This window comes from Pleurodeles waltl, chromosome 2_2 (assembly GCF_031143425.1).
Source record: "Pleurodeles waltl isolate 20211129_DDA chromosome 2_2, aPleWal1.hap1.20221129, whole genome shotgun sequence".
Lineage (NCBI taxonomy): Eukaryota > Metazoa > Chordata > Amphibia > Caudata > Salamandridae > Pleurodeles > Pleurodeles waltl.
Genome location: NC_090439.1, coordinates 1,028,976,833 through 1,028,995,982, shown reverse-complemented (window position 1 = coordinate 1,028,995,982; position 19,150 = coordinate 1,028,976,833). Strand labels below are relative to the sequence as shown.

The 19,150-nt window shown below is 42.5% G+C and overlaps 1 protein-coding gene across 1 annotated transcript in view; it reads right to left on the bottom strand.

Moving 5' to 3' along the window:
- The window catches only part of TG (thyroglobulin), a 673,226-nt gene that overhangs the window by 361,408 nt on the left and 292,668 nt on the right, over window positions 1-19,150 (bottom strand). Inside the window, exons 32-34 of the mRNA XM_069220782.1 lie at window positions 13,629-13,740; window positions 9,107-9,186; window positions 7,210-7,353 (exon numbers count right to left, since the gene is read on the bottom strand). Coding sequence (XP_069076883.1) covers window positions 7,210-7,353; window positions 9,107-9,186; window positions 13,629-13,740 — 336 coding nt within the window. The remainder of the gene's footprint in view (window positions 1-7,209; window positions 7,354-9,106; window positions 9,187-13,628; window positions 13,741-19,150) is intronic.

The window sequence follows — 19,150 nt, the reverse complement described above, 5'->3', positions numbered from 1 at the left end:
ACTACAATTTGACTGAATTTAGTGGAGGCTTCACAATATGGGCATCAGGGATGCACCTTCCTTTTATCCTTAGTTATTGTTTTGCTTTGTTAATGATCATTGCAAAAAAGATGTAAATTCCCAGTTTGTGGCAGGTCAGTCTGCCTGTGTCTGTCATGCACAGCGAAGGCAGGCAGTGCTTTCCAAGCAAGTCACACCTCCCTTCTTCTAATGTCCCGAAGCACAGCCAGCTCAGCCAAGAATCAGATTTTGTCGGGCTGACTATCTCAAAGCTCTGAAGCTTATGAGGTCAGCAGACCACCAAACCATAGCCTCATACATTAAAATATGACACCCTGATGGTGTGCAGATACAGTTAATCTGGAGTGCCCAGAGCTACATATCAACCATGGGAAAAGAGTCATCATCTCCTGCCATTCCTCATCTCATGACAGAGTGTGGCTTGTAAGACTCACTAGACCCACCCCATCCTCTGACGAGTTGGGAAAGGGGTGCAGTAGGGCGGGCAAGAAGCTTGGTGCTGGAGCCTCTCCAATCCTTTCTCCTTCCCAGGTCAAACACAATAAAATAGAAAATGAGGGTGGTAATTCCCATCGTGAGAGTTAAAGAGGTTTTGGCAGTACCAATGATTCTTTTTACGGGCCAGGTCACCATTATGGCTCATACAATGATTCCTCTGTAGCAGCAGGGTGACAGCCATACTTGAGAGGGGGGACCGGTGTCGATGCATGGGACCTAAACTCTTCTGGTGTGGACTAGACATCAGGGAAACCCATCACTAAGGAAGTCCTTGAGCAGACTCACTGTTATAGTAGCTAGTGAAAGTGAGTCTAAAAGGAGCTCACTGCAGTGAATACTGAAAGGGGTCCTATGCTGACTGGATGCACTACAAATGGATTGACTCCAGAGGCAGCACGACAATGAATGGAATTATCTCTAGGGCTGCTTTGAGGGCTGAGTTGCAGATTACGGGGCCAACCTTAAGCTTTTTAATAATGCACTTTCCTGGTTGCTTAACCGCAGGCCAAGTGATTTCACTCACACAGTGAGATTTGCTATGCTACACTTTAGCCTTTTTCACTTTGGCTCACATGTCTATTTTCCTCTTCCTTCAATGTCAGCCTCTGACAGAGGATACTCAAGGCCACTATATCTTTTCTTTGTTTTGAAATATTTAGTAAGTTTGTTGATCACAACTTAAGTTTGCATTGGAAATTGATGTCAGTAAGATTCCAATTTTGACTTTTATTGTTGCGCATTATGAGTTAATAACACAGTGAAGCAGTGCATTCCTGAGGGTCAGCTGGAAAACACGGCCTCATGCATTCCAGTGCTCATTGTTATGTCTGCTTTGAACCTGTGAAATATATATCTCTTGAGTTCTCTTTCATACATAACCATGCTATATCTATGCAGATATTGCTGGTCAGTAGGCTTGCAATATTAGTCTCTGTGCCTGACCCCTCCCTTGCAAAAGCTGCATGAACATGCATGTTGTAGGAAATGGGTTCCGCGCTTTTAATACCTTTGGACCTGACACCCTTGGCATAGTTGTCACCCAACTTTTTGCCTTCAATCCTCCTGTCGTTACTGCTCTTATTTTTGCTGATCTTAACATCCTACACACTTTACCACTGCTAACAGGTGCAAAAGTGCTCGTGCTCTCTACCTAAAACTTGGTAACATTGGCTTCCTTCCCATTGGCACATTTAATTTACCTGTAAGTCTTAGTAAAACGGTATTACCTGTACCTAGGACCTGTAAATTAAATTCTTCTCGTGGGCATGCAGGTCTGATTGTGCCACCCACTTAAGTAGCCCTTTAAACACACCTCAGTCCTGCCATTGCAGTCTGTGAGTGCAGTTTTAAACTGCCATTTCGACCTGGCAAAAGAAACCTTAAGCCAGGCAAAAACCAACCTTTTTAATACATATAAGACACCCCTGGGGAGGCCTTAAACAACCCTAAAGGGGAGGCTGCAGTGTATTTAAAAACTTGTACATGTACGTTTAACCTTTACATGTCTTGATAGTGAAAAACTATTACATTCATTTTTCACTACTACAAGGCCTACCTCTCCCATAAGATAACATTGGGATACCTTATTACATTTAATAAGTGATAACTTTCATTGGGTAGGAATGTCGAGCTTTGTGTCTAAAGAATTGTAATTTAAATAGTAAAGTCAGATTTAAACTCAGAATTTTGAAAATGCAATTTTTGCAAAGTTGCCATTCTCTTGCCCCAACTTCCCTGTAGCTTGTATCCTGGGTCACATGACTAGGTGTAGCTGGCAGTTAGTCTTTGTGTATGATTCCCAGAATGTAATGTAAGGGAAATGGGAAACAGGTGTTGTCAGGGTGGGGTATATCTGTCAGGATGGGGGCAGGGTGGATTGGGTGGAGGGAGAGACTGTCATCTACCAAACTTACACATCACAAAGGCTGTGCCTCAGGACATGCACAAAGGGGTTTTGTGCCCCCAGCTGGGGCCAGGACCAGAAGGAAGGAAATTCCAGACACTTCTGTAGAAGGAGGACTCTAGAGGCTCACCCACTTCAAAGTAGCCACCAGGTATAAGTAGTGGATCTTCAGACCCAACCCTTTAGTACACTTTTGGACGTGTGAAAGACTCAGTAGAAACCTGCTGTGATGGGAGAAGGACTGCCCTGCTGCCCTGCTACCTTGTGCCCTGCTGCCCGGCTGTCTGATTGAGAAGGACTAAACCTTTATCCTAAACATAGGACCTCCAAGGGCTAGTTGGCTGATCAGAACCTTAGGGGTAAAAAAGGATCTAAGCATCTTGATCCCTGCAGCAGGGCTCTGCCTGCTATGAGTCCTAACACCCAAGCAGTGCCCCTTCAGTCCTGGACCCTGGAAGTAAGGATAGAGGTGCCTTGCTAGCCCAGCTGTGATCCCCACCAAATATGCTACTAAGCTCCAAGAAGCCCTGCAAAGCATCACCGCACAGCTGCAAGATTCAATGGAACCAAAGCCAAGTGACGCAAAGACCTACAAAGTCTTGCCACCAAGCTTCATCTGAACCAATGCACAGCAACACAATTCAACGCAAGACCTTGCATTGCAGTCCTCACAGCTCCTCATTGGAACCAATGTAAGACCTTGCACGGGACCCCTTGCACCTCCTCAGAACTGACACTGGATGACACAAAGCCTTGCAAAGCAATGCTGAGCACAGAGCGAACCAAAAAATTAAGGTATGATACCCAGCAGGCTTAACTTGGTCCCTATGCCTGGCATTGTGGTCTGCCTGAACTTGTGACATTGTTCCGGTCCAGTGAGACCAGATTACCACAGTTTGTGCTTTGTGCTTTTAAGCACTATTTCTACCTAAATCTTTGAAATTGCACATTTCCTGTTCTGCTAATTGGAGTTTGTTGTTTTGGTGTCAAAATAATGTATTCATTTTCAATAAATTTTTTCTAAATTGCTGTGGGATTTTTACTGTTATTCTTTCACTTTGTTCCTCTTTGAAGTGCTGCAGGAATACTTTACACATTGCTTCTAAATTATTCCAGACTTCTTTGTGCCAAGCTACAAGAGGGTTAAGCACTGGTTAATATGGGGTTTTGCTTGTGTTTCACCCTGAAAAGAATTATGCTTGCTACATAAGTAGGGTTTTTTCCACCTCAACCAGTAACCCAATTTCCTGCCATCCCTCTGAGTTTTCCACTGCCTGACTAGCCACTTTTTGTCTTTTACTGTGAGTGAGTATCACTAACTGAGTCTTACTCACAGTAAAGCCTGTGAAAATGGACTAAACGTGATAACCACCAGTGTCTGCCTTTCAAGATAAGGCTGCTGCTGCATAGCTAGGATAACAGGCTCTGGGCTGGCTAAACGTGAACATGCAAGCACGTGTGTGTAATCTAGCTCAGTCTGGTATATATGTGCACAGGTAGCCTGTTGTAGAAGGGTCCTTTCAGGAATTGGTGCTGACCTGCTGAGAGCCTTGAAATGTGAGTGGTTTCATGTTATAGGTCTGTAGTGCTTACTGAAAGGCTGTGTGCTCACTGCATTATGGGAGAAATCTGCACCACTACAGAATTTCACCATAGTTAGGCCTAGAGATGCCGGTCAGGCATGGATCTTAGCGTAAAAATATACCTCAGGTGCCAATCCATTACCACTGATGTAATAACTGTACTTCTTATGGCACTTTGAGCATTGTCATAGTTCCTTGCCTCAGCCATATTTAGATTCCAGGGCTTTGTCCTTTCTACTGTACAAAGTTACTTAGTCTGCTGGCCAGCAGAAGAATCAAATGCCTCACCACATAAAAGAGCCATTAACTGTGGTTGGCCCAATTCCTGAGAAAAGACGAGGTGGAGAGGAAATCTGCATGTATTAATTAACTCTTCACATTGCATTAGGCCTAGGCAAGCCTAAACCCACCGAAACTAAGAAGTTAGGTCTTATAGCTGAGGCCAAACATAGGAAGGGCTCCTCTTTGAATTTTTGGACAAAGGAATCGGGCAGCTGTATCAGCTGGGGATGGTACTAAAGCTCTCATGGAAGATCTTTCCATAGACCACTTGACATCCACATGTTGAACTATCCCAGAATGATATGCAGAAGGGTTGGTGAGGGGGTGGAGTGATGATGTGCCACTTTAGGATCAGACAGAGGCACCAACCTTCTAGAGCTTTCCACCACCACTTAAAAAACACTGCACAAAGGAGAGACACTTAAAGAAGACACCTCCCCTGTGCTGCAACGCTTGAATAATGACCTGTTGGATGACAGAAGATCCTAGAGCCACTGCATGGATGTACTTTGGGACTCTGAACCTCCAGCTTGAACCCAGGTCTAGCATGGATCTCTATATAGCCAGTGGCATTAGCCTCAATATGCCATCTGAGAAACAGTTGAGGGAATGGACCTCCTGGGGGACCGTGGAGGGTTTTGCTGGGACGTCTGAGGACTGGTCCCTGTGTTCGCTGACATACAGGTGCCCTGGAAGTAGCCAGGAGGTTGTGGGATATGGGGAATGTGGTAGAGAGGGTGTTGTACTTACTGGCTGTGGAGGGGCACTGCCCAAGCAGAATAAGTATCAAACCAATGATACAGGTAGAAATGGCAAGCGTTTATGCACCTCCAAAAGGTGTTCAATTAAGTAAGTTAAATAGACAAACAGTGGTGCAAGTGGTCTAGTGCCCTACTACCAGTAGGCACATGTAAAGTGTATACTGGTATACACAGTAGACAATTAAGTAGATATGACCACAGCACACAGCACATATATAGTTGTATAATATAAAAGTAGATTAAGGTAATACACATATGATAATTAATAGTACAGTCCTCTTCTTAGTGTTCCAGAGAGATGTTTAATTGGATCAAAGTTGTGTACCAGTGAGTACAGCCAGTCAAGCACAGCCAACACGTGTTTCATCACAAAATGACTTTTTCAAGGCTGTAAAGAATATTTATTCATCACAAATGTTCACACTGCCAATGTATGCGGCATGAGCAATAAAATCAAACTCATCAAATGTGGTGAGAATGTATCTTACTTGGTGTAATTATATTAACCTAATGTAATTAATGAGCCCTGTAATGTAATACAATGTGAAGCAATGAGATAGTAACTTAGCCTACCCCTCAGTGACTCCCCTAGTTATCATGGACATCTAAGTATTCCTGAATCTCCAGAACACCTGCTACATCTTTCCATTGAAAGTACTCAATTTACAAAGGGACCAAAAAAATGAAAAGTACTTTTAGGTGAAGCAGGAAAGTGATTAAGACAAATTTAAATGGACAACTTGTGCACGCTTACTCGAATATGTTTTGTCTACCACCTCATCTACCCTTTAGCAATGGTACAGTCAAATTTATTGTTAGCATTTTTTTTAAAATATTGATGAAATAGAACAAATTAATAGTATAATTGGTATAGTCAGTAAGCCCACTTGTGAAAACGATGTATGAAAACATTGTCTCAACTGATATTTAATGCTTTTCTTTATCAATTATTCCACATATTCTCACAATTAAATAATTTCCAGTTTAATCTTGGACGAACAAACTTTATACTTGACAAAAGTTCCATGGTGGAGCTTGCCAGCCCAAAGACTCTTGCCTGGGCCTGCATCTGTGGGTAGGAGAGGAATTTTCTGAAATATTCTAAGTTTTCCTTTGCAGGTGCATGCAAAATGCCCTTTAGTCAGTTTATTAAACATTGTACTGGAAATGCACCATTACACCCTTTTTGATTTTTTTTTCACAGGGGGACAAACTGCTCGAACCCTTCTTCAGATAGCCGTGCTCACTCGCTGCACTCACTAGCAGAGGCACATTTAGCATCGGTGTTGCACTCCACCACTTTCCAAGTTCGCCAGCCACCACTGACTGACACCTTGACAAAACGTTCAAATTCTAGGGAAAGAAATCTAGCAATTTAATGAACCATGGCCAAAGGTCATATCCCGAGCCTAGAGAGGTAAATAAGTAAAACAATGCCTAAAGCAATAGGAATTGTATGAACAGCGAAAGTAAAAAAAAAAAATGTGTTGACTTTTTAAAAAAGACAGAAAAAGGTCTCTGTCTTCAGTGTTTACTGAAAGCATAGAAAAAGCAACAGAAAAAGATGAGGTAAGGAACGACGACAGATAGAGAAGGTCAGACAAAAAAGTAAGGAAAAAGGGGAAATGGGAAAAGAAGGAAGAAAATATAAAGGGAGGGTCAATGGGTTACTGAAGAGGGGTGGATATATCACAGAGTGGAGAGTGGGAAGAGGGAAGCAGGGAACAACAAAACAAGGGACAGGTACAGGGTCAGTAATAGTTGTTGAATTAATTGGAAGGAAAACATGAAAAGGTCGGCACAGGAGTACTGGCCCAAGGACAGTCAACCCTCAAAGGAGATGCTCTCAGTATCACTCCCTTAGGTACCTCCACTCATGCTCTGTTTTTTATTTAAAAAAAAAACGAATTAAGAGCAACCCCAAAATCTACTTCCCCTAGGGGCCATAAATTGGGGGTGTAACAGGTGCCTGCTGTGCAGGAGAGAGCCCACCCATCGGGGTGCCTCCAATTCAGTCTAAGTACTATGGATATCTGTGACTTACGGGGGTTTCAGGGCCTCCACATTATATTCTGCAGAACTGGCCTATCAATTTGCATTACACCACTGTCTTAAATCTATTATTGTCTACCTTAAAGTAAATCTAAGATCGCAAACTTACCAGGTTTCTGAAACCAGCCAAATGGAGCAGATAGTTTGCCTGAATCAGAAAGGTTGCATTTAGTGGCACGCCACGAGCCCTCTACTTCCTCGCTGCAGGTCTGAACCCCCAGGCTGCTGAGCATCAAGCAGAGCACCCCATCACCTGTGAGGAGCATGCAGTCTTTAATGTACAGTATTGATATCACTCACCATGTTGGTTAATGCACAACATATAAAAATATAGAACTGGTAGTACGTCAATAATGAGAATTTAGAGCCCTAAAGATCCAGTATTGATATCAGTCACAATGTTATGTTTAGTGCAGAAAATATAAAAAATGTTTTTAGGACATCAATAATGAGAAATTACAGTGCACATTCTTGAGGATACTCTAATGCAGCTGTTCTTAACCGGTGGTCTGTGACGCCCGCTCTGAAACTGTACACAAAATTAAATACTATTAGCGTATTAATAAAGTATACATGCATAGAAAATCGAAATTTATATTTGACAGTTTTAAAGCCCTCTGTAAATGTAAAGGAATTTGAAACTAGAGGCTAAAAATTACCCTGGCATCCATGTCTTGATTTGTGAGAAGAGTGGAAGTGTAGCTAAGGGAATCTGTTATGGATGGTTGGCAGCCTCAACTGAAGCACTGGGATGTGCCAACAAATAAAGACCACGCATTAGGAGTAAAAAAGGCAAAGGATGTGCTAGAATCTTGTAGATCACATTGCCTCTTAGACACATCAACTCAGCCCCAGATTTCCCATTAAAATTCAAATTTCGTTCTTTGCATTTTTTGTTTGTGAATTAAATACAATGTTACATAATGTGTGTATTTGGTTGATGTATAATTGCTTTTGCATTTTTTGTGCATTGTTTTGAGGTTCAAGCGTAGAAATGGCTTAGGCACGGGTCCCTTTCTTCAGGTAGTGATTCAGTGGGGGCCCACAGAAGTCAAAAGGTTAAGAACCACTGTTCTAATGCACAGTCATAATAAGGTCTATAATCTCTAAACATGTCGAGATATTTAGGGCTACTTAGGCGCACAAAACATGACCTCACTGTTGTAAAATGCACATTGTGCTTCAAGGATTCAGGATTTGCTGATTTCTACAAATACATGTTTCCGCATGAACAAACTGGAGTCAAGAGAATGACACATGGATGAAATGAGGACTCATATACGTAAACCCCAGTATTATGGCACCGATTGCATGTTCCTTCCACACCTCTGTGTCACATCCTAATTTCTGTATTGCGGTGTCACCCAAATTCTAAATACACAGTATAATTTCAAGTATATCACTGCTCTTCCAATATGCCCCTTCTGCAATACAAAAGGTTTTTGTAAAACACTCAGCTGTGCTAAATAAAACACACAAAATAAATAGGAGTTGGGGCGTTCCTCAAACTCTTTTCTGATGGTAGCCACCCATCAGTACACCATCTAAAATGCTGGCTTGCATTATCTACCAAAGAATCCCTGAATGTAATTATTTTGCAGTTTAATTAGAAGACACTTCACCCATCTTTGTTACAGGCCGCACGTGCTGCTGCTGCTATGAATAAAGTATGCAGAAATGAGTTGATTACTTGTAAGGCTCACAGTATTACACTTCTTGCCTGTATGCATATCTTATTTGAAGATCCTGCCTGACTTGTGTATGTGGGTGTTGAGGTAACAGGCTCAGCTCTTACTGGCCTACTTCCAGAAGATGGCTGCAATCAATGGTAAACATCAAACTCTGTATTCCTTATGCCCACAGGAAGACAGGGCACTGATATTTAAAGCGATTGTCCGCATTTAGCGTTGCTTCTTTCTAATTCACAAGAGCCACAAGCCATAATCAAGTTTCCTGTGAACATGGAACTCCTTTGGCGTGGCATAAAAAGTATAAAACCACTGTACCTGAGGATCCGGAAAGAGGCAAAAATCCAAATCCTTTGCAACACACGTCAGCATCACAGTGACGCTCACAATCAAAGAATCTGAGAAGAGACAAAAAAAAAAACTAGAGGTGAATATATAGTCCTCAGCAGCTGTCAGGATGCCTTTGACCCATGTTGAGACAGCCACAGGACCGGTATGACCACTGGTCTACTGGTCTAGTCTATTGACTTGCGCATTTTGATCTTTAGTATCTATTCCTAGAAAGCCCCCTCCCCCTTTGCCTGAGGACAATAGGGTATTTCCCCAAAGAACAGAATCTTCATATTCACTAATATAAATATAATACATTATAAAACAATATATATAACAATAAATATACAATAAATATAATGCAATATAAAACCTCTGACCACAGAGACTAAGACTTAGGTGACAAACTAGACGAGATAACAAAGGGAAAAATAAGCAAACTACAGTGGAGTTCACTGGAAACTCGACCTCCAATGTGGATATTTCGAAATCCTGCCCTTTCATAAGCAAGGAAATCCTAGTTGATTACTGGTGTGTCTTGTGGTGAAAACATAGCAGGGTAAAGTGACAGAACTATGAATAGCAGTTCAGATATCTTTAGCATCTTTGACCTCTTGTGGTTTTTGAAGACTCACCAAGGCAGTTGCGGTACACCACGTACAGACCATTCCATCCAAGGAGCAAACATATGTTCTGGCAAGAACAACACAAAGTGAACAAATTCACTTTGGATGACCAACATACTAACCTTTCTTTCATTTGTCATTTTACAAATCCCTTTCCAGAAGACTCTTCCTTAATTCCCCTCCACTTGTTTGGACTTTCCAAGCTGGCGATCGGAAGGAATACATAATCTATGCAACTGAAACGAGGAATCTCTGGGACCGGATGCATTGTGCACCTCACAATGCTTCTCATGAGGAATTACTTATACAGTGCTGACCACAGTAGCAGAAACACTACAAGAGGCAGACAAGATGCTCTTTATAGAGAGATGTAGTTTTTGATGAAGAAGACAGAACATTGGGGTTGGTCTACTAATTATTTGCCAGTAGTGCAAGACCCCAAGGAGGTCTTGGTGTAAAAGGTCTGAGCCTCTGACATTAAATCATACTCGTTCCTAGCACTTTGTTCACCACTTGCACGATGGAGGTTCCTGATGTGCTAGCATCGCCTACTTGCAGCATCCAATCTCCTGTCCTCCACATCCCACTGCACATGCATTACCATACCTCCACTCCACGATAATATATGCAGGACCTCATATCAATAACTTATGTCATTGCTCCACAACAATAACCCAATGGAGTAGTTACTACCCTGCTGTGCTATTAAAGCAATGGATCTTATCAGAGTGCCATGGACCTAGGTACATCTGAGTTTTAGGCATACGAAATTATTAGGGACTTTGGAAACTTCTGCACTGGATCCACCCGTGCTTACCCTGTGGGCTGTGTGGATTCCTATCCTTCCTCACATGTCCATAGTTCATGGATTATGGCCCACACCTCCTTCCTCCACCCATGGATCATAAAGAATACAAAAATTGCACATTTTGCACTACATCTTTGGATGGCTGACATCCACAGCCAGGCTGCACTACCTTCAGGTGCACGGAATGGTAAGTGTGGGAGGGTGAATTGTTGTGGCCCAGCATTAAGCAATTACTTTTCTGTAACCCTACTACACCCGTTTTCTAATGACAATTTCCAGAGGATATTAAGCCCAAACCTTCCCAATTGACCGACAAAGTCAGCTTCTGTGTGTGTGCTTTCAAACTCTGTTCATGAGGGAGTTGAAGTGATATCCTACATCCATCCTGAGGCATGTGACCCAGAAAGGTTAATTTGTTGTGTACATTACATAGTGAAGGTAATAGCGAGTGTGGTGTTGACAGTGCTGATAATACACTTCAGTATGCCACAGTGGCAATGTATGGGAAGTTTTGCAAGAACAAGTTCTGCACGAAGTATGGTAGTAAATGATGGCAAGAGTTGATAGTCCATAGAAGTCAATAGAAGTATCAAGTGCAACTTTCTACAACACTGCAAATGAGTTATCCTGTGAGGAAAGATGTCGGATGAGTGGTGAGAATGTAATACTTTCAATTGAAATATGAGTAATACGATTGGTTCAGGAAATAAGGCACAATTGACACAAATGCTCACAAAAAAGGCTTCTGGAGAATTTAAGTTACTGAAGGAATGGTGTTCATGGTGGGCAGGGATAAATGCCTCATGTATGTAAAATTCACAATGGTGTGTGGGGGAAGTTAGGAGCTGATTTTGAAGATCATGTGAACTGCATTGGCAAAGGTGAAGTATTTGCTATCGTCAGTTGATTATTGTTTTTTTAGAAATCACCTCAAGCATAGGAGAAGTAATGAAAATAACATTTCCAAAGCCATGGTCATGATTTTTTGGTAGAGATAGTGTATTATTCACCATGTCGCTTTAATTTATACAAACCAGTGTAAAGTGGACTGAAAGAATGAATTCGGAATGAATTGAGTGTTCATTCAAATGGTATATCTGAGTGGTAGTAAGGTCACAGATGCAGTGCCGAAGACTAGTTGAACACATAGGATGAGTGTCCATGGCATGATAACCATCAGGTTGGTAAGCATAAGAAAATCAGGTGTGAAACTGAGACAGTATTATATTAAAAAGAATCAGTAGAATCAGAAAAGTGAGGGGACAGCGAAGAGAAACGATTAAGGTTTAAAATGCAAAAACGTTGGTTACTAGGACATAGTCTTAGAACCTCATGATCTAGTGATGATCAGGTAAGAGAGGTTTAGGAGTGATTCGACTTAGTTCACAAAGCCTGATATTGTGAAAGAGACATGGAGCAAATATGTCACCTGTACAAGTGCTGAATTGGAATGTAAGCAAAATGTGTTTGTCAGAAATGAAAGAGAGGAAGCAACAAGCTAGACAATCGGTTGCAAAGCAAGGGGAGAAGACGAAAAAGGTGGTGGTGAGGTGCACAGGAGTGGGAGTTTGCTGGTACCCATTCATGAATAATCCTTATATTCAAGTCTTGGCTTGTGTATTTTTTTCTGTGTAATGTGTGTGTTTGTGTGCATATGCTGATTGGCTGGATTTTTGGGTCCTGTAACATTTATAAAACCAAGCCTATCAATTGGAACAAACTGGTTCACGTTAATCCCACTCTCAGTGTACTCAATGGGCTCTCGACAGAGGCTGTGCTCAAATTCAAAGTTCTATGTACAATATACAAACTGTTCCAGAAGAAGGTTCCGTATAATTTCAGGACTGTACTTGATGTTCCAACCAAGAGCTTCCACCCAGCCAGTTCTAGGACAATCTGACACACAAAGTTCAAAAGTCTGAAACTCAAGAGCACGGAAAGAAGATCTCTCTGAGTACATGACCCAAGCAACGTCTCTGCTCCTCCCCACTCTCATTATCCACCTATGAGGGCAAGGCCAAATTTTATACTTGTCGGGATATTGTCGAGTGTTTAGTGGGTCATATAGGGCTCAGATTGAAAGATTTCCAGATGCTACAAGGCCTCATGCTGGATGACTGCGCCTTTGGTATGTGGGTCTAATTAAATGGTACTGACAATACCTCAATCTACCATACCCGCTGACAACTTCTACGGAGTACTCCAGCACAACCTACTTCATGGTGACTGCCTGACGCCAGGTCATTACGGACACTGTCTCCTGTCCTGAACTTCTCACCTACAAATCATTGATTTCAGGTGTGTTAATCTAATTAGGTCAATGGAGGCCAAACAGGAATACAACAACCAGAATGCATTAGATTACCACACAAGGCTGAAAACAGTGTTCAAAATGACCTGGAGGGGGAGCCCCTGTGCCAGCGTCGTGCTACCCCCTGAGCATTGATGGGACTTTAATAACGAACTGGATCCAGTGTGCCTAACTCCTGATGTTCCCTGTTGTTTTTAATCTAGTGTTGCTAGTATTTTGTCAGATGTGACTGGAAAGCTTGTTGACATTAATAATCACAACGTAACTTGTGCGTTGAGTTATGTATTTCTTTCTGAAGCTGTAATGTTTGAATATTATTGGAGTTTTTTGTAATATCCTCTTAGGTGAATGCGAAAATGACTCAATACACTTACCTACCACTAGTGGCTTTGCATGGACCATTTCAAGGCCTCGTAGTTCAGTCCCTACAGCTTCTTCACTCCTCGGATATCTGGCCCTATAAAGAACCCATGGGCAGCTGTTTGGTGCAACTGAAAACACCCCAATAAACCAGCATCTTTAACCCTACCCTTTTATGTTACATTTATTTTTAGGGTAAATTGATGTATTCAAGTACATTGCAAATGCGGAGGCATTTACTAGAGGAAGTATTGTTTCGCACGATCATGGTTGCAAAATTAACACACTACAGCTAAAAGGGAAGGACAAGAAAGAGAGAAACCAGACAGTCAAGGCAGACAAACGTTCACACCAAAAGATGATGTGAAACAAATACTGCTACTAATATAGTTATTTTTACATTACCCGTTCGAAACAGATTTTCCAGTAATTGGAATTTTGTTTATTGCAGAAATTCCTGTTAACTTCCGGAAGGGCAACCGACTGTAAAAGTTCTTGGCTGTTTCTTCTAAGACAACTACATGCAACAAAAGGGAGACATTTCGCCAGTTAAGGTTGGGTCAAAATTCAAAACCATTTTCACAGCAGTGCACTAGCATAACTTCTGTTCTAAGATCACTACTTCCTTAATGAGATTGCTAATGAAGAAAGATGATGCTTCCAATTTCATGTTGATATTGTGAGTGAAATAGTCCGAATACAAAATTGACTTCAATAAAAAGGAGGGCATTACAAAGGAAGGTATTACAAAGGAGAGCTCGGTTATAGGGTAAAACCACAAACAGTACACACGACAATAAAGTTAAAAAAAAAACATGGGAAGGTAATTTCAAACTATTTTAGAACGAAGAACTCACACCAGAAAGACAGGAAAAATGTAAATCGATAGCAAAAATAAATGAATCGTATTCACGCAAAAGGGAGAACATATGGTGGAGTAACTACCACAAATGAATACTATTCATTCATTAAACAGCGCCAAATTCCTTGCTGATGCGGAAACAGAAATTTGTGGATGCAAGGGAGCAAGGTAATTTCCACAGCTGAAGGTACCGTTGTGTTGTCCAGACGTCTATCAGAGCCAGTGCTTAATTTGTAAATAAAAACGTACCAGTGCCCAAAACTCTCCTCTGAAATTCGCTGCTGCTGCAATTAAATGCGCAAGCACAGAATCCTGAGATAGCCTAATCCTGAAGCCAGATGGGGCCTCTTTAATCCATTTACAGCCATTCCCTACCCCTTCAGCTCACTCTTGCAGCTTTCTGCTTTCTCCCTTTGTGATGCTTTTCCGTCTTTCTCTTCCTCCCTCTTTCCCAAATGTGTCTTTTGCTCGCAGTAAATGCCTGAGGCAGAAAGAAGAGCCGGCCCTCAAAAATAAGTGCTGGAGCTCTGCACTGGAAACCACCGGCTCAAATTAAGCACTGTTCTACAGGTGGCAGAAATGGGACCTGCCATGGTTTGTGAAGTAGAGGCAGCTTTCTGAAACCCATTGTACGTGTTATCAACATTGATGACTGGTAGAAAAGTGTTTGTGCAGCGTGGCTTCGTTTTGACGCTTGCATCCAGATGCTCTTACAATCTTAAAGTGAAACATTATAAAATGAGGTGGTTGTCTATTGCTATTCTCCTAAAAGGCTGACCCAACAGAATAAAATCTTTTTTACTTTGTTTTTTCAGAGTTGCAAAACATATAAGGTGGTATCTATGTTATCATTACAATAAGGTATTGATAACATGGGTAACACCTAAAGTTAAAGGTCAACCACGCTGCAACATTTCACAATCATGCTCAAGTTCTAAAGAAAAACACAAATCTTACTTCCTTAATTCAGTGGCTAGCGAGATCTGAATACCAGGAAGTGGCATGATTTAGATAACAGAAGTGCAGATACAGAAGGTCATTTGCAAGCACCATGAAAATACAGTTTATTTATGTATTCTTTGTATTTTTTTATGTAGTGCGGGTATGGCTTAGTGGGTGTCAACAAGCTTTTCATAGCATGCAAAACACACTTTGCTTTTGTGAAACAAACATGCATGACCTCGTTCCTGCATAATCCCAGTAGGTAATACCATGCCAGCTAAATTCATACACTGCCAGGAAGGTAATACTATGTTTAGGTACGATATTTATCAGGTCTTGCATTATCACACATTTCTAGTTTTGCACCCCAGATTTAGGAATGGAGCAATAATGTGATGTATTTTTCTTCCCTAATAATAGCAAAGCTAAGACATTTTGTGTGTCTCCAATTCCCTAGAAAAATCTCACATCTTTGTTTTTTTGGTTTGTTCTACCAGGAAGGATCTCCTCTTGCCCAAAAGATCTTTTGAGGTTGCAGCCTACCACAGCTGTCTGGTTTGCTAAAGACATCTTGGGGGCTTTCAGAAAGCTGTCTTAGGAGTGCATTATGCTTGTAGATTACCATTGGCTTTGTGGTTTGTAACTCACACCTTTTGGCTTTCCATTTGCTGTATTTATTTGCTTTAGGCTCTCCAGGTTCAGTTCGTCCCTCCCGTTGCCTAAACCGTGTTTTCTGTATCCTGCTACCAACTTGATTTCTGCTAACAGGCCTTTAAATCTTGATCTCATCTCCTCACATTTGCGGTGCATTCTGATGACTGAGGTCAAATGTCAGCTGCTATCTTCCAAGGGTACTTGTTTAGTTTTCTTTCTCTGGCTTCAGAGAGAGAGGATTTATGTGACAATCTTGTTATTTACTGGGGGTAGAGAAGAATATTTCTTCTAGCAAACAACAATGATTTAAAATAACTGTGTAAGTATTTCAGAATGTATCAGAATTGCAAACGCACAAATGAAGCACATTTTATGTTATTTCTGACATGTTTTGAAAACAAATACTTTAATATGATCAAACAAATCATTAAACAAGATGATACAATTTCCACACATTTTTGTCTGTGCACTGTACAGTTTTATTAGTGAAATGTATGTCTGTGCAAATGTAATGGTCATTTCAATTGAAAATGTCTTGTCAGACGTGGGTCCCATGCTCACTGCGCCACTGAATTCAAGCTAGCCTGGCTTATGAAGGGTAATACCCTGAAACTGGTCCCAGGATGCTTATTTCTGGTTCAGGGAGGACCTGGCTTGGCATTTCGGGTTGGACTGGTCCCATGAGGAACAGAGTCACGACTGAGTTGCATTTGGCCAGGTACAAACTCGGGTGGCGTGGTGGGCAAAAAAACGATTTATTAAACCCAGATCTTTGGAACTGGGGGTGAATGTTTGCATTGTTCAGCATTCCGTCCATCGTCTGTTCTTTATGCTTTTGTCTCCTTAAGTGCGAAGGGTATCCCCAGACCTGGGTCCCATTCTCACTGCACACTCTGGATTCAAGCTAGCCTGGCTGATGAAGGGTGATACCCTGAAACCGGTCCCAGGATGCTTGTTTCCGGTCCAGGGAGGACCTGGCTTGGCAGTTTGGGCTGGATTGTTCTCATGGGGAACAGGGTCAAAACTGATTTCCATATGGCTAGGTCAAACTGGGGTGGCGTGGTGGGCAAAAAAACAATGGATTAAACCCAGATCTTTGGGACTGGGGTGAATGTTTACACTGTTCATCATTCCGTCCATCATCTGTTCTTTTTGCTTTTATCACTCTAAGTGGGAAGGGTGACCCCAGGCCTGGGTCCTGTACTCACTGCGCCACTAGATTCAAACTAGCCTGGCTGACTAAGGGCAATACCCTGAAACTAGTCTCAGGATCCTTGTTTCCAGTTCAGGGAGGACCTGGCTTGCCAGTTCAGACTGGACTGGTCCCATGGGGAACAGGGTCAAGACTAATTTGCATTTGGCCAGGTCCAAACTGGGATGGTGTGGTGGACAAAAAAACAATGGATTAAACCCAGATATTTGGAACAGGGGGTGAATGTTTGCATTGTTCAGCATTCCGTCCAACATCTGTTCTTTTTGCTTTTGTCGGCCTAAGTGGGAAGGGTATGCCCAGACGTGAGTCACATGCTCATTAAACCACTGGATTCAAGCTAGCTTGGCAGATGAAGGGTGATACCCCGAAACCGGTCCCAGGATACTTGTTTCTGGTACAGGGAGGACCTGGCTTGACAGTTTGGGCTTGAGTGTTCCCCTGGGAAACAGGGTAAAGACTGATTTGCATATGGTTAGAGCCAAACGGGAGTGGTGTGCTGGGCAAAAAAACGATGGATTAAACCCAGAAATTTGGGACTGGGGGGTGAATGTTTGCATTGTTCAGCATTCTGTCCACCATCTGTTCTTTTGGCTTTTGACATCCTAAGTGGGAAGGATATGCCCAGATGTGGGTCCCTTGCTCACTGTGCCACTGGAATCAAGCTAGCCTGGCTGATGAAGGATGATACCCTGAAACCAGTCCCAGAATTCTTGTTTCTGATCTAGGGAGGACCTGGCTTGGCAGTTCGGGCTGGACTGGTCCCATGGGGAACAGGGTCAAGACTGATTTGCATATGGACAGGTCCAAACTGGGGTAGCGTGGTGGGCAAGAAAATGATGGATTAAACCCAGACCTTTGGGGTGAATTTTTGAATTGTTCAGCATTCCGTCCATCATCTGTTCTTTTTGCTTTATTCTAATGGCAGTGAGATACCACACCATGAATATTTACACCACACCACTCCACTCTATGCCACTCCACTCTACTCTGCACCGCTCCACATCACTGCACTCTACTGTGCACCACTTGACACCAGTTCACACCACTGCGCTCTGCTCCACTTCACTCTATGCCACAGTGCTCTATGCCACATCACACTATGCATGTACACTCTACCCTATACCACTAAATTCTATGTCAATCCACTCTACATCACTACACTCTCCACCACTTCACTCTATACCTTTCTAGTCTAGGCCACATAAATCTACTCTGTGCCACTGCACTGTACGCCACTTTGCAACACTGTACTCTTTGACACTGTGCTCTATGCCAATACACTCTACGCCAATGCACTTTACTCTGTAACACTCAACTCTGTGCCCCTGCACTCCACAACAATCCACTGTATGCAACTCTACTCTACACCACTGTATCCCATACCACTGCACTCTACACCTCTTTACTCTATGCCACTGCACTCTACCCTGCACCACTCTGCTCTACGCCACTTCATTCTGAAACAGTCTACTGTATGCCATTGCACTCTATGCCACTCTACTTGACTCTGCGCCACTCCACTCTCTGCCACTGCACTCTATGCTACTCTACTCTTAACCACTGCACTCTACACCAATGCAGTCCACTCTTTATCACTGCACCCTACACCACTGCACTCTACCCTGCATCAGTGTACTCTACACCACTGCTCTCTATGCCACTCTACTCCAGTCTACACTCTGAAGCTGTACTCTGCAACACTGCACTGTCCGCCAATGAACTCTTTGCCCCTCTACTCTGCACTACTCCACTCTATGCCATTGCACTCTATGCCACTGCACTCTATGGCACTATACTCTACTATGAACCACTCTATATGATTCTACTCTGCACCACTCTATGCCAGTCGATTCTACTCTGTATTCTATGCCACTGCACTCTATGCTACTCAACTCTACTCTGCACCACTGCCCTCTACCTCACTCAGCTCTGCCCCACTTCACTTTGCACCACTCTACTCTATGCCATTGCACTCTTCACCACTCTAATCTATGCCACTCCACTCTACTCTGTGCCACTCCACTCGGCACTACATCACTACATTCTATGAAATTGCATTGCACGCCTCTGAATTCAATACCACTTCATTCAATACCACTGCACTCTCTTACAGTATACTCTGCAAACCTCTGCTGCAGTACACTCTACACCAGTCCAGTCTACTCTATCCCACTCTATGCAACTCCACACAATGCCACTCCAATCCACAACACTCTCTGCCACTCCACTCTTCTGTATGACACTCCATGCAGCTCT